Source organism: Barbatula barbatula (genome assembly GCF_947034865.1).
Source record: "Barbatula barbatula genome assembly, chromosome: 23".
In the NCBI taxonomy this organism is placed as follows: domain Eukaryota; kingdom Metazoa; phylum Chordata; class Actinopteri; order Cypriniformes; family Nemacheilidae; genus Barbatula; species Barbatula barbatula.
Genome location: NC_136786.1, coordinates 463616 through 491227, shown reverse-complemented (window position 1 = coordinate 491227; position 27612 = coordinate 463616). Strand labels below are relative to the sequence as shown.

The window sequence follows — 27612 nt, the reverse complement described above, 5'->3', positions numbered from 1 at the left end:
GTGTGGTGTCTGTGGCCGAGGTCAGAAAAAGTCACTTTTTACAACAGTTACTTTACCACAACTCTGCTTTGATGTGTAGAATTAATCCAAAGCATTTCCTTCATGTATAAGGCATCCCATGTTTAAGAGAATATTAGTATATATTCAGGTCTCTGTCTCAGAATACATGTGGACGTCAGACCGCTGATCATGATGTGTTGTTTTTAAAGGTGATTGGTTTCCGTTTGCGGCTTCACCTTGATGGTTACTCAGAGTGCTATGACTTGTGGGTAAACTCTGACTCTCCCTACATCAAACCCGCTGGCTGGTGTGAATCAACGGTCATAAACTTCATCCACCAAAAGGTTTTTTATTTGTTATGATATAAGGAATATTATTAGAAATGTATAATAAAATGTCTTCCTTAAAGGTTTTTCCCCAAAAAATGATCACTTGTGTGTTGTCAGGTTATAAGCTGAAGGATTTTAGCTGGGAGAACTATCTGGAGAGTCAAAACGCTGAAGCGGCACCCAAGAATCTGTTCAAAACCCAAAGCAGTGTAAGTGTTTTCATGTGTTTTTCATTTGATCTTGATAAATCATCATCATCATATGTCTGTGGTCAACAGATCAGCGGCTCATCCAGCGGTTTTCAGGTGGGAATGAAGTTAGAAGCGGTGGACCGGAAGAACCCCTGTCTGGTGTGTGTGGCCACGGTGGCTGATATGGTGGACAATCAGTTTCTGGTTCATTTTGATAACTGGGACGACACTTACGATTACTGGTGAGACAAACACTGGGAATCTGTCAAACATACATTTTTAGAAATGTTTTTGTTGAACATACAATAGAACTAACAAAATATAAATGAAAAAATAATTAAGAAAGCTAAATCCATGGTGTTAATGTTGTTAAAGCAGTTAAACATATGAAACATCAAACCACATACACATGAAACAGAACTCATGATCATGATGAGTGCTTTGATGTGAATGGATTATTCAGTGTAGATTTTCACTCTTATGTAATGTGTGTTGATGATTGATTCATGTGTACATAAAGTGATGCATCTCTGCTGGGATTTACTTGTGTGTGTGAGAGAGAGAGAGAGAGAGTAGTGTCTGTAAATAGATGAGTGTGGTTCTGTGTTATTACTGCATCTGTCCACCAGGAGACACCTCACACTTTAGAGAAATAATGTTAAAGGCATCTCATCATTCATTTACTGCCACAGTAGGTGATGTGACATTTTATTGACTTGTAAATTCTTAGAGAATGTATATAATATCAATATATTAAATCATCTGTTTATTTTACTAAACCCCTGATGATAGAGTCCAGACATCAGTCTAATCACAAGCTTTCCATTGAAAAACGAATTTATGAATGTGACAAAAAACTATTTTTTGAGAAACAACATGGATCCTAAATGGAAAATTTCCTTAATAAAAATAACCTTATGCAAATTATATGAGTTTTTATTTTAAAAATCTACTGATTTTCATTATTGGGTAAGCTTTAATACAGGGGTCCCCAAACCTTTTTCTGCTAGGGCCACATAATTCTCCCTGTCTTTAATGGGGGGCTAGGTCGGTTTGTAACAGAAAATGACATGGGCCGGAGGTACTACTTGAATTATTATTAGATTTAATAATGATTTGAAATGTATTTATTATGCCTCCTAATGGTAGAATAGTTTATTTTGTTATGCACCGTACAGACAAATGATTACTTTTTCAAGAGATAAAGCCTATTTAAAGAGCATTGTTATTACTATCATAATGCATTTTTTTCATATTGAGTGCTACTCAAATGCATATTAATTAACCTTTCTCTTTCCCAACTGCTTGGCCATTTTGTCGTCTCTATAAAATGTTCCACTGGTTCGCGCGTCAGCTGTTTTATCGCAATGGTACGTTATGTTAAAATGTCTCATAGAGAGTTCACACCAAACGCGGTAAATGGCGCTATTCGCGTGTAGTTGGACGCTTGAACGTTTTGAGTTGACTCGCATCATTCGCACGTGAAATTCGCTTCATTACAGACACAAATACACATCACGGCCTACTAGAGCAAGCTCCTGATTGGTTAATCGCTCAATTCGCGCAAGTTGAAAAATCTGAACTTTGGCGAAAATACACGCCGCGTCTTTGCATTGACTTAACATGTAAATCACTTGCGCTTAATGCTTCATTCGCGTTTGGTGTGAACACACTATAAGGCATTGTTCAGAGGGCTGGTCCAAATCTGTGGGCGGGCCACATTCGGCTTTCAGAGTCAGGACATCAAAAACGTGTTAAAGGAATTCGTGCATATCTTCTATTTCAGTGAAGACAAAACTGGAAGGTTCAAGAGCTGCAATGTTGTCCTCTGAAAATTCATTCGTTTTGTAATGTGTCCATGGCCTCTAAAACATTTGGTCCTTGGGCAGATGAACAGAACCAAGCAGCACACTTGACTGCTCCAAACACCACACTGGCATTTTAACTGAAATAATATACCGTCATACATAGACAAAACATGTATATTTAAAAAGATGTTGTCGGGCTTGTAAAGTCTATTGAAAATGCCGTCGCTCGCAAGCAGTGCGCGAAGAGTGCAGGTGTCAAATGCAAGTGACGTCACTTGCACAGGAACCAAAGGCGTCTGAGAGTGCAAGTGCAATTCTGCAGAAAGACCCTTCTCGTCAAAGGTGCCCCGCCTAAATGTATTTGTCCTAAATTCTTCAAAAGTCTTCAACAGACCAAAAAAAGATACAATATATTTTTGTCCTACTATGTTAGTGGATGATGTCACAGAACTGAAAATTGCAAACATTCTTACAAATATATTTCTTTGTGTTTAACAGAACAAAGGAAATGTAAGGGGTTTGAAACAACCAGAGGGCGACTAAATGACATCATTTTCATTTTAGGGTGAACTAGCCCTTTAATGATTTAAACAGAGCAGTGATTGTGTATGAAGAACAGTGTGTAGAGTAAGTTGTGTTGTGTTTTTTTCTGTCAGGTGTGATGCGAGCAGTCCTTATATTCATCCTGTGGGCTGGTGTCAGGATCAGGGACGACCTCTAACGGCACCTCAGGGTAACAACACTCACAACACAAACCCTTCATTACACACTGTTCTCTCTCTCTATGTGTGTATTATTACAGCACATAACTCACAACGACACTGAAGAATCATCAGTGATTTCATCTGTTTTGGCTTATGGAATATTGTTGCTCTGTGTTTGTGTAGGACATCCTAATCCAGAGAATTTCGTTTGGGAGGAATACATGACAGAGACCTCCACATGTGCTGCTCCCAGTCAAGCTTTCTCAATGGTGAGCTGTGTATCTCCACAATTCAATTTGAAATGTAAAAGTACACTAACATCTGTGAAAACATGTAAACCCAACATGTGTGTGTGTGTGTAGAGAGCTGCACACGGGTTTCAGGTGCCCATGAAGATGGAGGCAGTAGACAGAAGGAATCCCATGATGATCCGTGTGGCTACAGTGACAGACACTGAAGATTACAGAGTGAAAGTGAGTGTCGAGTATATTTCTCTGGTGTTGAGTTAAACATTCATGTTAACCTTCATGCTGCCCGTGTGCTTCACATCATGAGTGCATCATCTGATCAAAACTGATTCACTGAAGAGTGTCTGTTATAAAACACTCTCTCTGGATGTGTGTGATGTTACTCTCCGTGATGGGATGGGAATCTTTCTGTTTAACAGGTGCATTTTGACGGCTGGCATGAGAGGTTTGATTTCTGGGTGGATTCAGATCTGCCTGATCTTCATCCTGTGGGCTGGTGTGCCAGGACGGGTCACCCACTAGAACCTCCACCTAGTGAGATATTCAGTGCCCGTTCATGTTATAGAGTGTGTGTTCATCTGCGTGTGTCTCTGTTATGTGTTCTTGTCTGACGTGGAAAGCCATTTTCACTACAGGCTCGGTCGAGAACTTTAATCACAATGTTGTTTTGCAGCACACGCCGGTGTTTGTGAGCAGAAGAGTTCTGTGGCTCAGGGTGTGTGTCCGACTCCGGGCTGCAGGGGCATCGGCCACATCAAAGGAGCAAAATACACAGGACACCACAGGTGAGACTCAGCGTTACAACAATAATGATTTGATGATTTATTCTTATTCATTTTGATGTTTTTGTGAGGTGTCTGAGGTCACGTGTTTAGATGCACAATACATGTGTCAAACCCAGCATGCCTCTCTTTACTCTCATGTTAAATGTACGTTTGACTGTTGAAGCCGGATGTCTGATCCCAGTGTCAATGGGATCTGATGACAGAACAGCGCGTGACCTCAGTGACACACACAGAGAATATGAGACCGAAACAGTGTTGATGTTGTTGTGTGATGAGACATCTGATGATCGCTTCTGCTGATCCTGTAGTTCACCTTTAACAGATGTGAAATCAATGACTCGTCCTTCAGTGAAAGCTCCTCTGATTACACTCAAATACATCATTTTATTCCACTCTATAGTCCTTTCTGCTTCATTAAAGCCTCATTTGCATCTCATTTGAATGAATTTCATGTAGTTTCTTCAAAACTCGAGATTCACTTTTCAAGCTAACCAGTGAAGAACATCTCCGTGTTAGCAAATGTGTCAGTCCGGTTTCAGTTTCAGGATATTAAAAATGCAATGCGTATTATTCATCTCATCACCAGGTAAAAAAAATAGGCTCACCTGATTTTTGCCAAGTGGTTAACATCATGTTGACCCTGGGACAGCATTCAAATACACCAATCAGAATGACACGTGTCAATCATCTCTCTCTCTTTCTCTCTCTCTCTCTCTGTCAGTGCCTTTGGTTGCCCATACTCAGACATGAACATGAGGAAAGAGGTGGTGCTGCCCGATCGTCTCGGAGGAGAGAAGCAGATCACCTTCATCCCTGTGCAGTTTGTACAGAAGACCAAACGTCTGTGTCCAGATGAGGAGGAAGAAGATAATGAAAAGATTGACAACACTGGAAACAGGTTTGAAACCGAAATCACAGATACTACTGTTAGATACGTTTAGTGCTGTGGGTCTCAAACTGGAGACTCCAAGATGGATCCAAGGGACCACAGATGTTGTTTAAGATTGTAAGTCTTTATTTGGGGGGTTGCCAAGCAATGGACTCTACTCAAAGAGGGCCATACAACGAAAAATTCTGAGAAAAAAAGGGGTTACTGTTCGTAAACCCGGTTCTCTTTCATCGTATCGTGTTCGAGATCCGCCTATGGGAAGGGCATCCGCACCTGACCACTGCAGAAGCATCCAATCGCACCTCTGACTTTGACCTACGTGGGTCCCCTCACCTAATGCATAAAAACACTTGCACATGCTACCTTTCCTAAGTGAGCATAATTGCTTCTCGTGCAATAAACTGGGCAAACTTGGTGGATCTCTCCACTTGATGTATCAGAGAACCGGAGTTACGAACAGTAACCTATTGTTCTCTTTCATCATCTTATGCTCGAGATCCACTTATAGGAGATATGGACACCTCCCTGGTTGCCCAATACACTCACAGTGAGGCTCTGAAAGCCAGACGACGATCTCCCAGTAAATTAATGGATGACATGTGGCAACATGCATACATTAACAAACCTGACAACGCACACAGATTTGAACTTATGATGTAAAAAAAGCCCTAAAAAACAATTTTATTTTTAGGCAAAAAATATCTCAGAGCCTTCCACACAGTTAGGAGCTCAATATTACTATATGGGCTGAGCGAAGTGTGCTTGGCCAAACACCATTCACTCCTCTGCCTTCCTGCCTGCCTCCCTATCCTGTTATGGATGCTTCTGTCATCACCACTTTACACCACATACTCGCCCCTAGAGGGGGGTACCATGAGCGTAATACTCTGCATTCCTCCAGTGGCGCGTGAGCGCATTACTGTGACTGAGCGACCAAGATTGCGTAAAGGGCTGAGATGAAGAGATAAGAACCACTTCATGAACCCCTTTATTCTCAGAAGGCCCAGAGGCAAAACTTGAATATCTGATGCCATAAGACCTTATAACCTGAGGTGCGATTTTGCACCCATGCTCCCTCTCTGAAATGTGAAAACCACTTCATTAAAGAGACGTGCGTGCATCATTATTGAATTCAGCTCGATACCCAAAAATACAACATTCTGGGCTGAAGCGAGATTGCTTTTGCTCTCGTTCACTTTGAAGCCTTGTTAGCGTGATGTAAGCAAGCACACAATGCACGTATTTCAAAACAAAGACATTTCCTGGAGGTCCCCGGGCACGCATCCCCATCAGAGTCGGACAACCACAACTCGCTCTGGGTTACGGTCACTTGAGTCTGCGGAGCCGGAGTTTAGCTGGGAGCGCCATGCAATGGCTGCAATTTACAGGGAAATTGACAGAAAAAGGGGAAAAGAGGGAGGTGGGCAGCCTAACAAAAACCGCGTGCGTGGGCGGCTCACAGAAAACAGACAGTTAACCTGCCGTAAAAGTCAATTGCGTCTGGCGGAGGCTGATCCACAGATATGTCCTCCTATAGACAACTGTAAAGTCCAACCAATGAGCTGTGAGAAACAAACCAGAGGTCGCGAGGAGCTAATATGCTCACTGAGGAAAGGTAGCGTGTGCTGGTGCCTTTATGCACGTGCTCCTGTCTGTCAAAGCCAGACTTGATGCAATTGGATGCTTCTGCAGAGGTCAGGTACGGATGCCCTTCCCATAGGTTGATCTCGAACACGAGATGATGATGAAAGGTGTTGGTTCATTATTTATGTATTTTTAATAAAATTGAAGTTTTCATTGAGCACCGTTTGATTTAAAACACAGACAGAAATCTGTTCTGCCTAAAAGTCCTGACTTTCTTCAGTAATAAGAAGCCACTTGTGTTCCTCTCAGAATATTCTGTTAAACATGATCATCAGTTTTATTTTCACTTTGACTAAAAGCCCTTCTAAGGACAAGTGTGGCGAATTAGCTTGAGCTATGGGCACTGTGATGCATGCATTGGAGAGCTGTTGTTTCAGTTCTGAATATTTTTATTTTATCAGTCCCTATACAAATAAGAAAATAAACAAAGATCATTCACATCATTGATGACACATTGACAAACCCATCATCCTAGAATTACCCAGAATTCTCAGCACATGCTGCCTCTGATCCTTGTATTCAGCAGTGAAATGAAAAAAACTGATTCTGCTTTTGTGTGCATTCAGAAGCGTCGACTCAACACTTTTCATCTGCCTCATGGGTTTATTGAAACACGTGTTTTGTGAAATTGCGTTATGTCAGCCCGCGGAGATCAAACCTGCAGAGAAATCCTGTCTGTGTTTTTAATCTAGAATAAAAACTCCATACACCGCTCCGCGGTTCATTTGACCTTTGGAGATTTTAAGTGTTCTGAGACACGAGCTTTGAATCCTAAAATAAAATCCCAAAAGGATTTGTAAATGTTATTTTTCTGATCACACCTTAACATACTGCAGTATACTTTAGCATCTAAGTAAACTGTAGGTTAAATTCATAGAAACTGCTCTTTAATGCTGTAGTATACATGAACAAACTCTAGTCTTAATTATAGTATACTATACTACAGTGAATGACAGTATTTTTTCATCATGTGTGCACAGACAATTATTTTAAACAGCCATTGTAGAAAAGCAGATTTAAATGTGTTGGAAACGGACAAAATAAACCACAAACACCTTTTAAGAACCTGGACAATAAAAAATAACATTGAGTCATGTTCACTTCTATAAAGGTTCATCATCATAAACCTTCACACATGTTAATGAATGACACGTATGTTGTGTGTGTGTCAGGGGGATGTTAGCAGGGTATGAAGGGACTCCTCGTCTGCGGGGTCGACCCCCGATTGTGAAGAGAGAACCGAAGGAAGAGACGTCAACTCAAGGGCTGTCAGTGCTGGGGAAGAGAAGCCATGTACCCAGCAGGTAACAGCACTGAGCTCAACATCATTCTGTTTCTCATGTCTTTAGTCTTGTGTTGATGTTGAGGGGAAATCAATGAAAGAACGAAATGGAAAACACGAAGCTTCTGTTCTGTGTTCACAGAGATTTGAAGGTTCACGTGATAGAAAGAAACATGAAGAAGTTAGTGTTAACTGAATGTTTTATAAATGATGTGCTCACGATTGTTCTTCTCTTTTAAAACGGATCCTGTTGTTGTAATTCATTTGAGCTTATTTGTTTTATTTCTGCCTTGCCTGTTTTTAGGTCGGATGGAAAATGTTTTCTTGGCATTTTCTTTATTCCATTAATCATTTTTAGCAGCTCGTGAACTTTACTTAATAACACAGTTCCTCCAAGAGAAATGAAGAACTGTAGATGTAGTGAAAGTTAAGATCATCTCCTTTGTGTTTAGTGATTTTCTGAGAGATTTTCACATGAGAAACGTTTTAAAGTTTTATTCGAGTGATAAAGTCACAGGATGCCATGATGTACTATGATTTTATCACACATGAGATAAACAACTGTTGCACACTTTAGTATTTACTATGGTAAATTCTCTTTCTTTTGTTGCTTTCAGATTTACCCAGTCAGCGAAATATCTGCGTATCAAAGATGAAGAAGAAGACATCGAGGTGGACAGCGTGATTTCAGGTGAGAGTCTTTAAATCTGATCTCCAGTCAAATATATTCTAGGAACGGATCATTTCTACATTGATATGCATCACATCACATGAGATTCTCTCGAGTCGGTTTAATCCTCATCATGATGAAGAGACATGATTCTCATCAACTGTATACTTCATGATATAGTAGTGTAGTGTTCTACAGAATTGTCTTTAAACACTTTTGCTTGTCTACAGGATCATGACGCTGTTTGATGATGACATTCCTAAAGCATCACATTAGTTTTTCTGAAAGCTGTCATTAGTCTGTTTGTGTCCTCTGTGATGGGATTGATTCATTTAAACATCACCTGCTCTGAGACTCTGTTTACACCGAGGGATTTTTGTCAACCTTTTCAAATCAAATCACTTTTATTGACACATCACCAACAGCACGTGTGCGTGCTCCAGACAGCGCAGAATACAATTGAAACATTTAACTAATAACATACACGTTTACAATACACATATACACAGTAAGACATTGTACAAAAAATAGTATACTTTCATATAGACTATATACACTCAAATAAAACCATGTGAAACATAATTCACAATGCAGCTGGTTGTAGATGTAATGATTCGTAAATAGATGTTGTTAGAGTATTATTGTGTTTAAGTGCATTGCATGCTACATTGAAGTCCAGTTGGTAAAAATTGTGGTGGTGATTAGGGTTGGGCTGATAGACGATGTCATCACGATGGTGAACCGCATTGTGATTCCAACAAATGTTTCACTTTCCTCATGTGACGCTGCCTGCTCTGTGCTGCAGGCTGCAAATTGCATTGGAAACAAAGCTAATCGGCATTGTACACACTGTACAGATCAGACCAGGTGGACTTTAACTGTTTAGCTCGCACTATATGAAGAGGACCCGCCTCACTTTATAACTCTTTTATTGAGTATAACATCAGAATAACAGTGGAGCTCGTGCTGTATAAAGAGGACACAAAGTTTTAGTTTGCGCATCCCCCCTGACTTTATAACTGTTTAAACAAGATGCGTGTCTGCGCTACTCGCTGTGTATAAAGAGAACACGCCTCACTTCATAACTCTGTTATTGAATCTAACATCAGAATAAGAATGCAATCTAGCCTTATTTTATAACTGAAGCTTGTCTTTGTACAGCTCGTACCACACGCGCCTCACTTTATAACACTGCAGGGCGATGTCATCGTCCATCGCAATGTTTCACTATAGCCGTTGGGCGATGCCAACTTGGTAGACATCGCCCAACCCTAGTGGTGACAGAGTTAAAGTGCATGGTGAATGGTATATACAGAGAGGTGTGCTGTGCGAGTGTCACTGAGGGCAGCTGAGAGAACAGTCCATGGCTTGAGTCACTGATGATTCTCCAGGCTTTCCTCATGCACTGCCTGGTGTGGATGTCCTGGAGGGAGGCAAACTCACCTCCTACAGTATCGCGGGCAGTTCGCACTACCCTTTGTAGATCCTTTCTGCTGTTGCTGTTTCCATACCAGGCAGTGATGCAACCCGACACAATGCTTTCCACAGAGCATGCACCCCTTCTGTGTAGGCCGTCTCATCTTTGTCAGTGATCAGGCCTACCACCGTCGTGTCATTGACAAATTTTATGACGACGTTAGAGCTGTGTGTGGCTGAACAGTCATGTGTGTACAGAAGGGGGCTGAGAACACAGCCCTGAGGAGCACCAGTGTTGAGGACGAGCGGAGTTGAGGAACTGTTATCCATTCTGACCACCTGACGTGTGCCTGACAGGAAGTCCAGGATCCAGCTGCACAAAGATTCGTTTAGGCCCAGAGTCTGGAGTTTCATATCAAGTCCAGCAGGCACTATCAGTGGAGCGGTTGCTCCTGAATGTAAACGGCAGAGGATCGAGTGAGGCGACCAGAACTGAGCTAATTTGGTTTTAATCAGCTTCTCAAACCACTTGCTGAAGATAGGTGTCAGAGCAACATGATGCCAGTCATTCAAACATGTGGATTAAGCTATTTTGGTATTGGTGCAATGGTTGCTGCTTTAAAGCATGAGGGAACCACAGACCGAGAGAGGGAGAGATTAAAGATGTCCATGAAATCTCCCGCTAGATGTTGTGCGCATGCTTTAAGTACACAACCTGGAATGCCATCTCAACCAGCAGTCTTTCGGATGCTCTGTTTATGTGTTATGAGCTTCGAAACCACTGCACCAGAAGAGAGCAATGGTCAAGCTTGCCAATGTTCACTATCTGTGTGCTATTTGGAGAGTTTTTAATGGGAATATAAAACTATATACATGGGTGCAGACCAGAGAAAACTTTGTTTCAATGTGAAATAACACCTGTTAGTTTGATTGATCATTCCATTGTGGTTTTTCATAGTTGTATTGCTAATATAAAGTCTCAAAGTGCGTATTGGCACTTTAATGGTACACTTCTTGAGAATCTTTGTTTTAAAGATGTGTTTTGTGATTATTAGATATCTGTTAAGGTTATGAAAAGTTCTTATAGCACACTTCAACAATCTTGGGATTGGAAAAATGTAAATGCTGCAACTGTGCCAGCAATACACTTTCAATGTATCCCGGGACATTGCAAGATCATTAAAAGAGCTAGAGACTGAAATTGTTAACAATTTCAAAAAAGAGTCTACAGGAAATCAGAGTTGGAATCAAGTTCTTAAAACCAAACAAAGAGCAATGTATAATTTGATAGGGTTGAAAGCACAGGGACCATTGGTTCACTCACGCTTCCAAATGGTAGTACAAATCTAGCTTGATACATTCATACCCTTTTGTCAGCTAATGGACAAGAACTCACAGATTTGAACATAGATTTTCTATGGAGTAAGGTCAGGTGAGTTTGCTGGCCAATTAAGAACAGCGATACCATGGTCCTTAAACCAGGCACTGGTTGCTTTGGCACTGTGTGCAGGTGCCAAGTCCTGTTGGAAAATGAAATCTGCATCTCCATAAAGTTGGTCAGCAGCAGGAAGCATGAAGTGCTCTAAAACATGCTGGTATACGGCTGCGTTGACCTTGGACCTCAGAAAACACAGTGCACCAACATCTGCAGATGACATGGCACCCCAAACCATCACTGACTGTGGAAACGTTACACTGGACCTCAAGCAACGTGGATTGTGACCCTCTCCTATCTTCCTCCAGACTCTGGGACCCTGATTTCCAAAGGAAATGCAAAGTTTACTTTCATCAGAGAACACCAGTCCAGTCCTTTTAGCCCAGGCGAGATGCTTCTGATGCTGTCTGTTGTTCGAGAGTGGCTTGACACAAGGTACACGACAGCTGAAACCCATGTCTTGCATACGTCTGTGAGTAGTGGCACCAGCTGCAGTCCACTCTTTGTGAATCTCCCCCACATTTCTGAATGGGTTTTGATTCACAATCCTCTCCAGGGTGCGGTTATCCCTATTGCTTGTACACTTTCTACCACATTTTTTCCTTCTCTTCGCCTTTCTATTAATGTGCTCGGACACAGAGCTCTGTGAAAAGCCAGTCTCTTTTGCAATGACCTTTTGTGTCTTGCCCTCCTTGTGCTGTCAAGTCTTCGCCATGATTGTGTAGCCTACAAAACTAGACTGAGAGACCATTTAAAGGCCTTTGCAGATGTTTTGAGTTAAATAGCTGATTAAGAGTGTGGCACCAGGTGTCTTCGATATTTAACCTTTTCACAATATTCTAATTTTCTGAGATACTGAATTTGGGATTTTCCTTAGTTGTCAGTTATAATCATCAAAATTAAAAGAAATAAACATTTAAAATATACAAGTATATACATATTTATATATACACTCATCTAAAGGATTATTAGGAACACGATACTTATACTGTGTTTGACCCCCTTTTGCCTTCGGAACTGCCTTAATTCTACGTGGCATTGATTCAACAAGGTGCTGAAAGCATTCTTTACATTTACATTTATTCATTTGGCAGACACTTTTATCCAAAGCGACTTACAAGTCGTTCTTTTTATTTTTTTATTTTTTTTACAGTGGCACATTAGTGCAGAGCAATCAGGGGTACGGTGTCTTGCTCAAGGGCAGTTCAGTCATGACCTGCTGGCACTGAGATTTGAACCGGCAACCCTTCTGATAACAAGCCCAACGCTCTAACCTCTTTAGAAATGATGGCCCATATTGATACGATAGCATCTTGCAGTTGATGGAGATTTGTGGGATGCACATCCAGGGCACGAAGCTCCCGTTCCACCACATCCCAACGATGCTCTATTGGGTTGAGATCTGGTGACTCTGGGGGCCATTTTAGTACAGTGAATTCATAGTCATGTTCAAGAAACCTAGAAATGTATCTAAATCCACCAAAGGGGGTCGAGCTTTCTCATACGTAGCACCTAAACTCTGGAATAGCCTTCCTGACACTATTCGAGGATCAGACACACTCGCCCAATTTAAATCTAGATTAAAGACACATCTTTTCAGCCAAGCATTCACTTAAAGCAAATATGCTTAATAAACCACCAGGAGATGCTGACATTAGATATTATTTACTAGAATAATTGGATTTATTATATAACACACCATGTAGTGTGTTTTACCCTTTCTTGGTTTATTCGTTTTTCCCCTGTAAAGCTGCTTTGGAACAATGGAAATTGTGAAAGGCGCTATATAAATAAAATTGAATTGAATTGAATTGAAGAAACCAATTTGAAATGACTCGAGCTTTGTGACATGGTGCATTATCCTGCTGGTAGTAGCCATCAGAGGATGGGTACATGGTGGTCATAAAGGGATTGACATGGTCAGAAACAATGCTCAGGTAGGCCGTGGCATTTAAACAATGCCCAATTGGCACTAAGGGGCCTAAAGTGTGCCAAGAAAACATCCCCCACACCATTACACCACCACCACAGTGGTAACAAGGCATGATGGATCCATGTTCTCATTCTGTTTACGCCAAATTCTGACTCTACCATCTGAATGTCTCAACAGAAATAGAGACTCATCAGACCAGGCAACATTTTTCCAGTCTTCAACTGTCCAATTTTGGTGAGCTGGTGCAAATTGTAGCCTCTTTTATCCTATTTGTAGTGGAGATGAGTGGTACCCGGTGGGGTCTTCTGCTGTTGTAGCCCATCCGCCTCAAGGTTGTGCGTGTTGTGGCTTCACAAATGCTTTGCTGCATACCTCGGTTGTAACAAGTGGATATTTCAGTCAAAGTTGTAAGTAAACCCTAGAAATGGTTGTGCGTGAAAATCCCAGTAACTAAGCAGATTGTGAAATACTTAGACCGTGCCGTCTGGCACCAACAACCATGCCACGCTCAAAATAGCTTAAATCACCTTTCTTTCCCATTCTGACATTCAGTTTGGAGTTCAGGAGATTGTCTTGACCAGGACCACACCCATGAATGCACTGAAGCAACTGCCATGTGATTGGTTGATTAGATGATTGCATTAATGAGAAATTGAAAAGGTGTTCCTAATAATCCTTTAGGTGAGTGTACATAAGCCACTATATGAATGCTTTGTTAAAGTGTTAAATGGAAGAGCTGATAAGGTATGGCAGAGGAAATTAGTGGTGGAAGAGGATTGTTTTTTCAATTGGAGAGTTTTGTATAAATCACCATTAACAAAAAATGCAGGAGATATTCAGTGGAAAAGTTGTTGACATGGCGCAGTTGTTGTTAAATCTTTTGTATCTGTCAAAAATCATAATGTACAGATGGGATGTCCGTTTTGTGGTTTGGGAGAAACTATTTTTCTTTTAAAAGTCCACTTTTAAATTGTATTGTTGGTCATGCTAAACTTACAATTTATATTAGTAGGAGGAATGAAATATATCAAATAAAAATGTGTCTAAAATGTAGATTTCAGGCAGAAACATGAGAATGTAATAAAAGTAAAGAGTGTATATGAGCATTGAGTTTGTGCAGCTGAGAGATGAATGTGATGTGTGTCTCTTCTCCTCCACCTTTGTGAAAGTGTTTCTCTCTCACATCTTGATCACAATGAAGGAGAAAGTGTGTCTCTGTCTCGACTTCACCAGTGTCACCGTGAGCACAGACTCCATGTTTGTCTGCGTCTGTCTTTCTCTACGGCCAGACTGTGATCACTGAGGATCCGTCTCTGTTGTACATCTCCAACAGTTTGAAGCGCTTCATATCGAAGTGTGTTAGGAGGACTTGAGTTAAGGTGTGTCCATGTTTTTGGATGTGTATTATCTGTCTAATTCAGCCCTGCGTGCATTATTTGGTGTTGTTCTCTGAACTCTTCAGATGTTTCTACAGAATTCAGCGTGCAGGGATTCTATGGGGTGTTTATCCCATTTGGAGTCATCTGTGAGACACTGTGTGTGGACCCCAAACCTCACAGCCATATAGAGCTATCGGCATAAGTACACTATAAAAGAATATCTGTTTGGGTGAATTTGCCTTTGATGGCATAAAACGCTCGTCTAGCTTTCTCTTTCAGTGCATTACCTGTCAGGTCTGTGTCAACATAACCCATTATCATTATTGACTGCCTGGCCACACATGCACACACACATAGCTTTACATATGGATTCTACCTTGGATCCTACTGGACACATTGGACTGAGATCCTTAGGCATTTGTGTAGCAGCGGGACTGGTCTCAGTCTCATCACACTGCATGCCTTGTATTTTATCTGGACACTATGAATTGAACCTAACCCTGGCGGCGGGTCTGGATGTTCGTTTTTATAACGTCTGGACTTCACCTCGACACTACTATGCAGACTTTTTTGCCTTCGGTTCTCTGCATTTGTGTTCTACTGTTGATTGGCCTTTGTGAAGAGTGGGTTTCTGAACACCTGGTTTACACACGAGGTACTCTCTGTCTGAACTGCTTTCACTTAAACAGCACTCGACTCTTGACAGACGTTGTGAAACAGTCGCACCAACAAAATACATTTTTAAATCTCAATCTGTGTACTTCACCAGGTTTTACATTTATTGATAAACCCAGAGCAATGGCAAAGGGGGTGACCTTGCGGTTGTTAACAGAACTGATGTCTCTGTTACTGAAATTGCTGTTCCTTGTTTAAAGTCATTTGAGAGTATCGTATTTAAAGTAAGTGGTGTTTCTCCTGTTCTGATCTTGTTTATCTATCGTCTACCAAAACGTAACCCTCTATTCTTTGATTAATTTGCAGAACTACTTGCATCTGTTAATTCTCTCTCTGCAGCTATGATTCTTATTAGAGATATTAATATCCAAGTTGATTATCGTAATTGCAATCATATTGTGAATTTCATGGAGACTTTAGACTGTTTCTAATTCACGTCAACTTACAAACTCATAGCAAAGGTCATATATTGGACTTGGTGTATACGGCTGGTGCGTCTAATAATCAAAGATAGGGCAAAGATTTATGCATTAGTAACCATAAGCTGTTGAGCTTTAATCTTTCTGTTCCTTCTCAAAAATCACAAAAAAAAGAGTTATTGCTTTGATAAATCTTAAAAACATTGATCTCAATCAGTTTTCAAGTATGCTCAATGATATTCCCACAATTCATTCTGTTGACCAATATAACTTAACTCTATCATCAACTTAAGATGTGCTGGCCCCTTGGAAAGAACATGTTGTCTTATTCACAAGATCATCACCTTTGTATACTTCTAAGCTTAGGACTCTCAAAGCTAAAATTAGGCAGCTTGAACCACAATAAAGTCAGGTCTTACTGCCCATAAACTCATGTATGATGAGCACCGAATTCAGTACTGTGAAGCCCTTAAATCAGCAAGAACCGAATACTATTCACAAGTCATTAATGAGGGCCCTGCAAATCCCAACAAGATGTTTTGTACAAACTACTTAAAACTACTGCTATTAAAAGTCACTGATGGTAAATCATCCAAGTGATAGGACACAAAGCAAGGAGCATTCTCACCAACCGCATTAAGGAGTTTTAGACAACTCTTAACATTGTTAACATTTTTCAGTTGCCCTTTGTGAGCTACGCAATGCTGCCCCGTGCCAGGACACAGTTCAAACAGGACCTTCTTGGAGTTTTCAATCCACTCCGATCCAAAGTGATTTACAGCCATCAGTGTAATGTCATCCAGAGGCACAGTCTTCAGTTTGACAGCAAGGAAGCTTAAAAGTTCATCTTCCACTATAGTTTTACCATCATTAGTGGTATAAATCTCAGGTTTAATCCTTTGTTTGATAACATGCCGTGCTGCTCTGTCATCGGTGGCCATCTTAAAAAAAGCCATCAATACATTATGTTCTACTGTACAGCAATGTTACAAGTTTTTTTATTCTTTGCAGCAAAAATTCAGTATCTATCAATCCATTAGATCTGCTTCCCTGTGTGTTGCGCCTGAGATTTATCCCTCCAGATTTGTTCTCTAGTTTCAAAATGGTTACTACTGACTATATTTTTTAACTAATTGCAGCAATGAAATCATCTACATGTATTTTGGATCCTATACCAGCTTTTGTTTTGTCATCTATCAGTCCCCTCATTTTGAACATTGTCAACACCTCCCTTATTACTGGATCTGTCCCACAAGCCCTAAAGGTTGCTGCCAGCACATCAATCCTCAAAAATCCTGGGTAATACCTCTGAGATATCAAACTAAAGGCCCATATCTAATCTTCCCTTTTTGGCAAAGGTTCTGGATTGTGCGGTTGTGTCACAAGTTGATTCTCACTTGTCCTTGAACATGCTTTTAGAACCTTTTAGATCTGGGTTTCGATCAAAGTATAGGACTGAGACTGCCTTGGTTCGTGTTATGAATGATCTCCTTATCTCAGCTGCCTGTGGTGCCTTTACGATCTTGGTTCTGTTAGATCTGAGCGCAGCCTTTGTTACGGTGTGTCACTCAATATTAATTGATAGATTGGAGAGCTGGCTTTGTTTCTCTGTTACAGTGCTGGAGTGGTTCAAATCTAACCCTACTGAACATTCCCAGTTTGCTGTTTTAGGTAACTGCAAATCTGAGAGGACAGATCTGTTGTGGTGTTCCTCGGGGGTCTGTACTAGGCCCTATACTCTTTAGTATTTATATGCTTCCTCTAGGACAGATTATTAGGAAGCATGGTTTAGGGTTACACTTTTAATGTCGATGATACCCATATCTGTACATTAGCACAAAAACTATTGTAACAGGTATCTAGGTAACACTTTCTGGCTATTTGCAGCGAATTAAACTATGGATGTACCAAAATTTTTGAATGGTACGAAATCAGAGGTCCTTGTTGGCACTTCAGCAGCTGTCTGTAATTGTGGATATTTCAAATTGCATCTTGATAATTCCCTAAAATTTCCATTCTCCCAAGATTGAAATCTTGGTGTTCTTTTTGATTCCCATTTGACACTTGATGCACATATTAAGAGCATTTCAAAATCTGTATTCTTTCATTTTAGGAATATTGCTAGGATTAGGATGTTCGATGCAAAAAGGCTTGTATAAGCATTCATTACCTCTAGGGTTGATTATTGCAATGCCCTTTAGCTTGGCCTACCTGCAAAACATATTAAGCGCTTGCAACACATACAGAACTCAGCTGTGCGTGTCCTTACTCGCACTCTTTTTCGTCAGGACATCTCTGGAGTGCTCAGGAACTTGCACTGGCTTCCGGTGAAAGAGCGTATTGATTTGAAAACACTTACATTAACATACAAAGCTGTACAAGGAACTGCTCCTTCGTACTTATGTGATTTAATTATTTCATACATTCCCCCTCAAGCTCTCCGTTCTGCAGATCTGCTTCTTCTTAAACAGCCCTCTTGCAGATTAAGTGAGCTTTCTCTGTTGCGGCCCTTATATGTTGTGGAATGCACTCCCTTTAACCATTAGGAATGCTCCCACTTTTGGGAGTTTTAAGAAACGGTTAAAACTCATATTTTTAAGACAGCATTTTAATTTATTATTTATGATAAGTTTTATTATTATTCTTCACTTTATTGATGATTTGTTGTTTTATTTCTTAATAATGGATGTATTTACTTGTTGTAGCACTTTGGGTGCTAGAAAGCGCAATATAAATAAAATGTATTATTATAGTTAACATACATACACATATTATCTACTGTTTAATCAACTCCATTATGACGTGTCAGACAGTAATTGGCTATCGAGTTGTCACATGACCTCAATGTCAAGGATTATAAAGCTGTTTAGTATGTGTGAGTGCGTGCATGTGTGCGTGTATTGCGTGTGCGTCTGTGCATGTTGAGTTTGACCTTCAGGTATGAGAGGCATGAATGATGTTGATGATCTGATGAGAGAGTCTTCTCTCATCTCAGTAACTCTACAGAACTCATATGAAATGTTTTATTTTTAGAATGCTGCAAGATTGTGTTCATGATGAAACTCTGGAGGCGTTTCTGTGACTCAGCGCTTTTAATATACACCTGTTCTTCACTTTTATTCTGCACTCATCTTCTGTCTCTCTCCTGCAAAAATGAAAAGATCTGAGCGATTTAACATCAAACATCACGTATTTCAGTGAAGTCAAACTGTGAGCTGAGACTTTTGTTTGTGATGATCTGATTGGGTGTGAGAATGAATGTTTGTGTGGAGAAATTAAAATGAAGGTTTGCTCTCAGGTGATGTTCATGAGTTTAATCCGAGATCTCCAGAGATCTTTCTAAGTGTTTAAATATTTTCATTTGTGTCCTCAAGACAGTTTCTACACCATCAGCACTCACATCTGTGGAAGCGTTGTGATGTCAAACACATGTCATATATACAGCATCAGCTTCACTGCAGTTGCACGATGATGAAGACGACAATGACAATGATGATGATGATGATCTTGATGATGAAGACGCCGATGTTGATAATGAAGTGATTATGATGATGATGGAGACGCTGTTAATATCACTTCTCCCACTCGGCTCAGTATTGTCATAGTTTACAGCCCCCCTGGTCCTCTGCACAACTTCATTCAAGAGTTAGATGTCCTTCTATCATCATTCCAGGAGGATGCAGCCCTCTTGTAGTCTTTGGGGACTACAACATCTACCTGGACAAACCCTATGCGTCTGACTTCAACACCCTCGCCGCCTCGTTAGACCTCAAGCGCTTCGCCATAGCGGGTACTCATAGATCAGGAAACCAGCTTGACCTCATCTACACCCATAACTGCGCCACAGAAAACATTGAAGTCACACCAGATTTCTGACCACCTCCAACACCACCACCTGTTTATTTTTTGGACGGAAGCTAAAACGTCCTTCTGTATGCACCTAACACTCTGCATTTTCCCAAGACCTTTATCCCCCTTCCACTTCATCTTTGACTGCGGAAGACTTCGCTGTATTTTTCAGAATTCAGAAAACATCAGCAATCAATTCTCAGCACCTCAGACCTCGGTACACACTACCGTCACTTCAAACATCGAACTCTCCACTTTCGCCCCACTGACTGACTCTGCAGTCACTAGACTTCTCTCCAGCCACCCCACCACCTGTCCCTTTGACCCAATCCCCTGCCGTCTCCCAGAACAAACTACTGGATGACAAGCAGTCTGGCTTCAAAACAAACCACTCCACTGAGAATGCACTGCTATTGGTCACAGAAGCACTGTGGCTAGCCAAGGCGGAATCTAAATCCTTGTGTCAAGGATGTGTTAGAGAAGAACCCAATTGCAGGCAGACGCGGGGATGAAGGAGTTAACAGATAATTTATTATATAATAAAACAGAAAACAAAAACCCACGAGGGGGTAAAACAAGACAGGATAAATAATAGTGACAACCAGGACACGGACTAACTAGACTGGGAAAACAATACTAAGGACAAGGCTAAACTAACTCACCAAAACACAAGGACTTGAGACACGACGCAAGAATTATCCAAAGCATACAATGAACGAGCACAGGACAATGAACACGAGGATGTTTTAAAGGGTAACAAACACAGGATAATTAAACAGCAAAGTGTTTATAGAATAAGCAAGATCGTTTTAGTAAATCATATCTAATGTCAGCAGTCTCCACGGCCCTGCGGCGAGGAACCCAAACTCTTATAGTTGGAGATTAAAACCTCGGAAGACTCAGCCGGGAAGACCAGTTCTCCTCTGACGTGTCACAGCTGCCCTTACCGAGTAAATGTTTATGAATAACAGGGAGAGCCTATTCGATGGTCTTATTTTGTGATCCATATCAGACAACAGAGGAATGTTATAAGCAGGGAAAATAATAATGATATAATGTAACTGAATGCAGCTCTAACTTCACACTGCTGTCATGTGATGTAAGTTAAGCATTAAATACGGAGTACTGATATTTAGCATTAATGTAAGTTGCCTGAGCTGGAGCTGGGATGGTCAGATGGTCACTTTACTCAAATCATGTCCCTTTGCGAGTATTTTAAAAATAGATGTTTAAGAATATTGTTGTTTTTGTTGATTTTATCATCATCATCATCAGTGAAGACTCAAGGAATCTCTGAATAAGAGAAAGATTTTCAGTGAACATACAGAGTGATACATGTGTGACAAGAGCTCTTCTGCGGCGTCTCGTCTGAAGGTCGCTGGATCTTCATCTGTGATCAGATCAGTTTCGCTGTTTCTTGAGATCGGTTGGGTGGGATTGATCTGATGAGCAGTAAAGTTCAGAAACTGATTTCTCATGAGAGATGAACAGAATGGAACTCGTGTGCAGCATTGATGCAGAATTTCTCATGTATTTCAGCTTTCTGTTCATGGTTTTTACTGTTTATTTACATAAAATAAATGTAGTATTTATTCATCATGTGATTTGTTTTCCCCCAATTGTCATTCAAAGATCCGTCCTGCTTTAGAAGAATATGAGACGGGTGGATCAGATCCAGTAGATGTTTGTGGTATAGATTCATACAGTCCTGTATGTGTGTTAATGGAAGTGAGTCAAACGGGCGATGTTATTTGTGTGTTCAACTCATGATGTTGAGGAGCTCTATTAGTGAGTCCTTAATTTCATCATCATCTGAACGTCCTTCAGCTCTCACGACACTCATGTCAATGTGAGCAGGTGACAGCAGGAGTCATGTGACCTGACACGCGATGAAGTGTGTTTACTAACTAGAACAGATCATAATAATACACACAGACGTGCGCTTTATTATCTGCTGCTTTTATTCAACTCAGTTTCTCTTTTGTGTTGTTGTAAGAGTTTAATATTACACGACACTTTGTCTGTTCATATCCTCATCTCACCTGGTCATGTGATGCAACAAATTGCAGACTGTTTCCCAGACGACAATGTAATGTGACAATCGCTTGTGTAACAGGACGCAGGTGGTGGTGTGACATCTCTAACACCACGTGAAGTGATCACGTCTGATCTGTTCTGCTCCAGATTCATGTGTGTGTGTGTGTGTGATGATGACCTCATTGATTTACTTCAGTATAACTGAAAGAATATAAGTGAGGGTTTTCTCTCAGCTGTGTGCGATGACCTCGGGATAGTCATTGTGTTCATATCTGAGCTGGAGTTGTGAGGAGAGAACATGGATGGACTTCATCACAGCAGATGACTCCAGCGGGAGATCTTTAGTCTTTTCACAGATCTCACACCTCTGGGGCAGTAACAGATCTCACCGTTCACACCATTCACTCTTTCTCTGACGACCAACAAGATCACGCAGACAGACAGACAGACAGACACATCACGGTGTGTTGTTTTTATTTGTGATGATGACGACTGACAGAGAGATGTCCGTGTGCTGTGGTGAGGTGAAGACATCACATGATCACATCACCAATGAAGAATGCTTTTGTGCAGCTGAATGTGATTTTATTTCATTTGTCCTGAACGATGCTCTTCCTCTCATGTAAACACAATCATCAGTTCATTGAGGTTTGACGTTTATTGAATGATGTTTCAATTCACGTGTGTGTGTTTTGTCAGGTGGTAACACGGACGGTCTCCAGCAGGCTCTGCATCAGTCCGTGTTTCTCTCGGCTCTGTCCGCTCACCCGTCTCGTGATCTGCCGCTGTGTTGGGAACAGCACTGTAAACTGCTGCCGGGTGTGGCGGGCGTTCAGGCCAGTCGTGTCGCTCACTGGACCACAGAGGAGGTGAGACGTGTGTGTGTGTGTGTGTGTGTTCTCATGCTGTGTTGAGATTCAGTATTCAGTGACGTGTGAGTCTTTATCAACGCTATGCAAATGATCTAGACGAAACAACCAATAGCAGTGCAGATCCTCCTGATACAGCCGTCCAGTGCGGGGGTCTGGTCGCTATAGTAACCAGGTGCAGCACACACACTGAACACAGGGCCATGAGGATTACAGAGCGTGTTGATAAACACAATGTGTGTGTGTTATGTTTGTTTGTCAGTGATGAGCAGGGCCAGACGGAATCTGCAGACTTTTTTTGTTAATTCTGCGCAGAATAGTTTTTAAATTGTTTGAAATGTGTTGTAAGTTAAAAATGTTTTTAAATAAATGTGTTAAAAGATTTGAGAGAATGGGCCTTTAAACTTTACAAGTAAAATCAAAAATAAAATGTATTTGAGGTTTACAATCAATCAATACAAATGTAATTGGAATAACTAGTTTTCTAAACAAAGCCATGTGTCATTTATAGTATACAACATCAAAAGAATGGAGAAAATGTTTTATGTTAATTTCAGAATAGTCTGTTTGAAACGAAAGACAACAAGTAATTGAACAGAGAAACAGAGAGGTGTTTGCATCTGATTTATAGTGTTGAACTTTTCAATCAGCATCATCGAGGGAAAAAGTCTCTCAACATCTACTGTGACAATAGACAAAATTGAATATAGACCTACTTGTTTATTTATAATATACATTTTACATGCAGAATGACATAGTTTACATGTATGATCATTATTATAAAAATGTGTTCACAGCTTTAAACTCTGACGATCTCAGTCATGTTTTTAACTACTTTAATGGATCTTTCAGTGATACTGTTTCAGCACATGAGATGAAGAAGAAAGGAATGAATGTGGAAAAAAACATAAGCGCTTTAACAAACTTGTTCGCTCATTGCATTGTTGTGTGTGAGTTTGCTTCTTAAACTCAAGTATAATGTGTAGGCTAAACTTGCTTTTATAAAAAAAAACACGTGATGCAATATGAACACGACGACCGTATCGTGTGGACATTTATATAGACAGGCTGCTTCATTATTGGTTTTTACTTTTGCTTTGCGTGAGGTAAAATTTGCTTGTTCTGTAGCCTACTTTAGAAACGATCACGATCTATAAGATTGGCTTGAGAAGTAGACTGTGGATGTCTTTAGAATCGATCACGCCATAAAATCGTCAGATTGCAACACTAAACAGCAGAGTACTCAATCAAATACACGCTACTATTCCGCGGAAATCCACAGAAATATCCGCAGACACGGATTCCGTCTGGCCCTGGTGATGAGGGACATCACGGTGCAGTGATGTTGTGTGTTTAATGGACGGAGGTTTACAGCAGCTCTTGTGTTGAAGAGTTGAGCTTTATGAACAGCATTTATGATGTGTTGTTGTTGTTGAAGAAATGAACGAGCCAGTGTTCAATACTGAATAATGAGCGAGTCTGAATTACCCACAAGTTGAACTGTATTATTCATTGTGTTTAATATGTGAGCATCACTATTGCTTTGTGTTAGTTAAACTAGTCCTAACAATAACTCATTCTTCACCGATCTTACAGATGCTACAGGTATCTGCATATTTCATGTCGGCTTTATTTCATTACAAATACAGCAGTACAGTACAGTAACAGTTGAAAATCCTGCAGCTGTCCAGTGAAAATGATACGTACACAGTTCCAGAAGTGGTTTGTTGGACACTGTGGATTGTTCTCTGGACGTTGAGCAGCTGATGACTGGATCTTGACTCTTCACACTGATGGGATCTGTGTTCATTGTGTTCTGCGGTGTTTGTGTTACACGTGAATGATGTGTGTTGAGGATGAGTGATGTCAGAACAGACGGATAGATGACAGAACCCCACAGATCAACACTGAAGGAGTCAAACTCGATCTACTGCCATCTAGAAACCACCTTACCATAGACTCTCACCATATTTAATATCACAATACAAATGGATTAAGATGGAGTTTTATTGAATTGTCTTGTGATGTGTGTTTGGTTTCAGGTGTCAGATTTTATTCATTCTTTACCCGGCTGTGAGGAACAAGCCAAGCAGTTCAGAGAGGAGGTACAGTATGAGATCTTACAGCATCTCTACATACGTTCACATTCACATGAGAAACATCAGCAGTCATTTTTCACAGACAAGATTTAAAAAGAAAATTCATTGTACACAACATCTACACATGATATGATCTTTATACATATACAGTGAGAGATGATCTTCTGTTTCACCTGCTGATGATGGAATAGATCACACAATAAACCTGTTTGTGAGTCTTACTTCACAAGAAATGTCTTCGAGGTTTTGTGTGCTTATGATGGAGTTCAGTTCAAAATATCTTCTTTTGTGTTTTTAAGAAAAAAAGAAAGTCATACAGGTTTGACATGACATGAGGATGAAGAAAGGAAAGAATTTCTCCCGAAAGAGAATATAAACCTAGACTTAAAATAGAAATCACAGAGAAAAAAACACTAATCATGTTTTCAGGGCTTGACTACCGGTTGTACTACACATACTATGGTTAAGTTACACATTCATGTTTAATGTGTTTTATTTGTAGACGTGATGTATTTGGCTTTGTTTCTGTCTACAGCAAATCGACGGTAAAGCCTTTCTGCTGTTGACGCAGCGAGATATCGTGAAGATCATGAGCGTGAAACTCGGCCCCGCCCTCAAGATCTACAACTCCATCCTGATGTTCAAACACGGCGAGGACAACCAATCAGCGAGCAGCGATACTAGCACATGAAGCTCGACCGATGACAGGTCCCGTATGTATGTGAAACATAGATGTCTACTGTATTGATGCATTCCGACACCTCTCGTGCCCCAAACGCCTTCCGTTACTGCGAGCAGATCCTTCAGGTTCCTTCTGCCTTTAAACAGCCATACAGGATGTTCTGCACACGCTTATTCCCGCTTTACATATAAACTCGATCACGTGACAATCAGGCAAAGACGGCCGTATCAGGGCTCTCTCTCTGTCACGGTGCTATTTGTACTCAAACAGATGAACAGGGACTCACTTCTCTTGTGTTGACAGGAATAGTTCAACAAAACATGACAGTCGTGTCATCAGATACTCGCTCTCTTTCCAAACATCTGTGAATTTACCAACACGCTCTGATATGATTTCATATAGAGATCGGTGGAGATTCATCTTTCATGTGGCTCAGGTTGGAAGCGTCGTGAGTAACTGATGAGCGTTTTTTCATCTTTGCATGAACAAACCCATTAAAGTGCTTGACGTTCTGTTACTCCCTCTAATTTTATTCTATTGTGTAAAGTTGTGTATGATTTACTGTATCTACTGAATCATCTTTTATTTATTGTGCAAAACCAAAGGCTGTTTGCACAGAGAAGGATAATTAATATATTGTATATCACAAATTTCCAAATGCCAAAAGGATTTGTTTTAAATTGAAGAGTGTTTATTTTTGTGATGTATTGCACAGAACGTGAGAATTTCGATGATTCTCCATTTATGTTTAAGAGACGTTTCTGAAAGTAAGTGAAATAGTTTAGTGTAGGTGTGAATGTCACTTTCATCTACTTTCAAGCTTCAGTGATCTGAATGAAAGGTCACGCATCATGTGAATTCTCCTTTAGCATCAGGGAATTTTCTGATGGATATTTAAAGCAAACGTTATATATTTGCTACTGTACCTCTATCTGTTTTGATGTGACTTCAGTGGATCATTTATATTCATTTCCTTTTGAAGATGTTTATTTAAATCTAGCCAAACATCAAGCAAACGTCAGGAATGTAAATCCCTCTCTCTTCTGTATTTGAATGTTTATTTCCGAGCACGGAGGTACATTTTATTTTGTTGCTGTATTTCAGGAGATTTAGATATGGTTTGATTTCTTCTGTACAGATTTATATAGCCTCTTTCTTAAACTCACACTTTGTACGACAGAATTTCTTCAGTCAACATCAGCTCACCAATAAACAAATGCACATCTCCCACATGAATCCTTCTGTCGCTTGCGTGTTTACTGATTCATTTCTCATTCAGAATACTTCCTGTTCTCAGTCCGCTTCGGTTTCGGTGTTAATTCTGTCACCAGAACAATGATTTACGTCTAATGTTGTTATGTTTTGTACATGGACAGATCTGTGAATCCATTTCATGTAATTGCTTTTCAGTGACTGAAGCTATTTGAAATCCTTATATCTTTCGGGTACAAATCAAAAGTGTTACATATGTGAACAGCTGTGAAACGTTTGTAAAGTTTAGTTTTAAGTTTTACCAAAAACAACTAGATTTTACAATTTAATATCATTGAAGTTTAAACGACTTGTAAAGCCAATTTGCTTCAACTTTAATATTGAAATGCTGCAGCACCTTTTGGAAACATGGCGGTTGTGGCAACTTCCTCAATCAGATTTTCATTAGATCTTTAAACACGGTGAATAACTCTTACAGTGTGTCCCTCGAGATGTCTGTATGCCAGAGGAACTCGCTGAGGATTCTGGGAGAGTTTGATGACGCAGGTTTTTTTTTCAATGCTGTGGGAATAAGCTGGTCTGCAGATGCATTTGAAGAAGTTACGAAGCTTCTGCTGTTTGTCCCGTTACGTCCCTGCGGAGAGATTCAGCTCAGCCAGATGATCTTGTTAAATGCACTCGGTCATTTGTGAACTCTGCAGGAAACAAGAAGAAAAACTGAAGTAGACTGTGTCTTCAGGCCAGACGTGAGAAAGCGAGAGAAACATCAAGGATTTAACACAGAATGAGTGTTTTTCTGCTTCAAGCCTTCACAGAGTTTAGTGTTTAAACACACTGTCATGTGAAGGAGGGTCACCGGACCACTGCATCATGAGTACACTACAGTTTAATGTCTTCATACAGTCCGTTTTAAACTCCGTCCAGAAGAGAACGTTATTGCTCAAATGTTTCTCTGTCACAGCTCTTGAGATTTGATAAAGTTGGCAGTTATGTTTCATTCAGTTGTGTAACTTAGCATCTCAGAATTTCCTTCTAAACATGTTCAGCGTTATTGTTG

The 27612-nt window shown here is 40.4% G+C and overlaps 1 protein-coding gene across 1 annotated transcript in view; it reads left to right on the top strand.

Moving 5' to 3' along the window:
• l3mbtl4 (L3MBTL histone methyl-lysine binding protein 4) overlaps nucleotides 1–26577 on the top strand; it is a gene marked incomplete at its 5' end in the record, with an annotated part of 32036 nt that extends 5459 nt beyond the window's left edge. The window contains 15 exon segments of the mRNA XM_079487946.1: nucleotides 210–315; nucleotides 318–344; nucleotides 447–538; nucleotides 608–762; nucleotides 2985–3061; nucleotides 3216–3301; nucleotides 3395–3505; nucleotides 3700–3814; nucleotides 3954–4065; nucleotides 4787–4963; nucleotides 7771–7902; nucleotides 8498–8571; nucleotides 22393–22562; nucleotides 24605–24667; nucleotides 25197–26577. Of these exon segments, the coding sequence (XP_079344072.1) occupies nucleotides 210–315; nucleotides 318–344; nucleotides 447–538; nucleotides 608–762; nucleotides 2985–3061; nucleotides 3216–3301; nucleotides 3395–3505; nucleotides 3700–3814; nucleotides 3954–4065; nucleotides 4787–4963; nucleotides 7771–7902; nucleotides 8498–8571; nucleotides 22393–22562; nucleotides 24605–24667; nucleotides 25197–25352 (1653 nt within the window). The 3' untranslated portion in view covers nucleotides 25353–26577.
• Between the last annotated feature and the right edge of the window lie 1035 nt (nucleotides 26578–27612).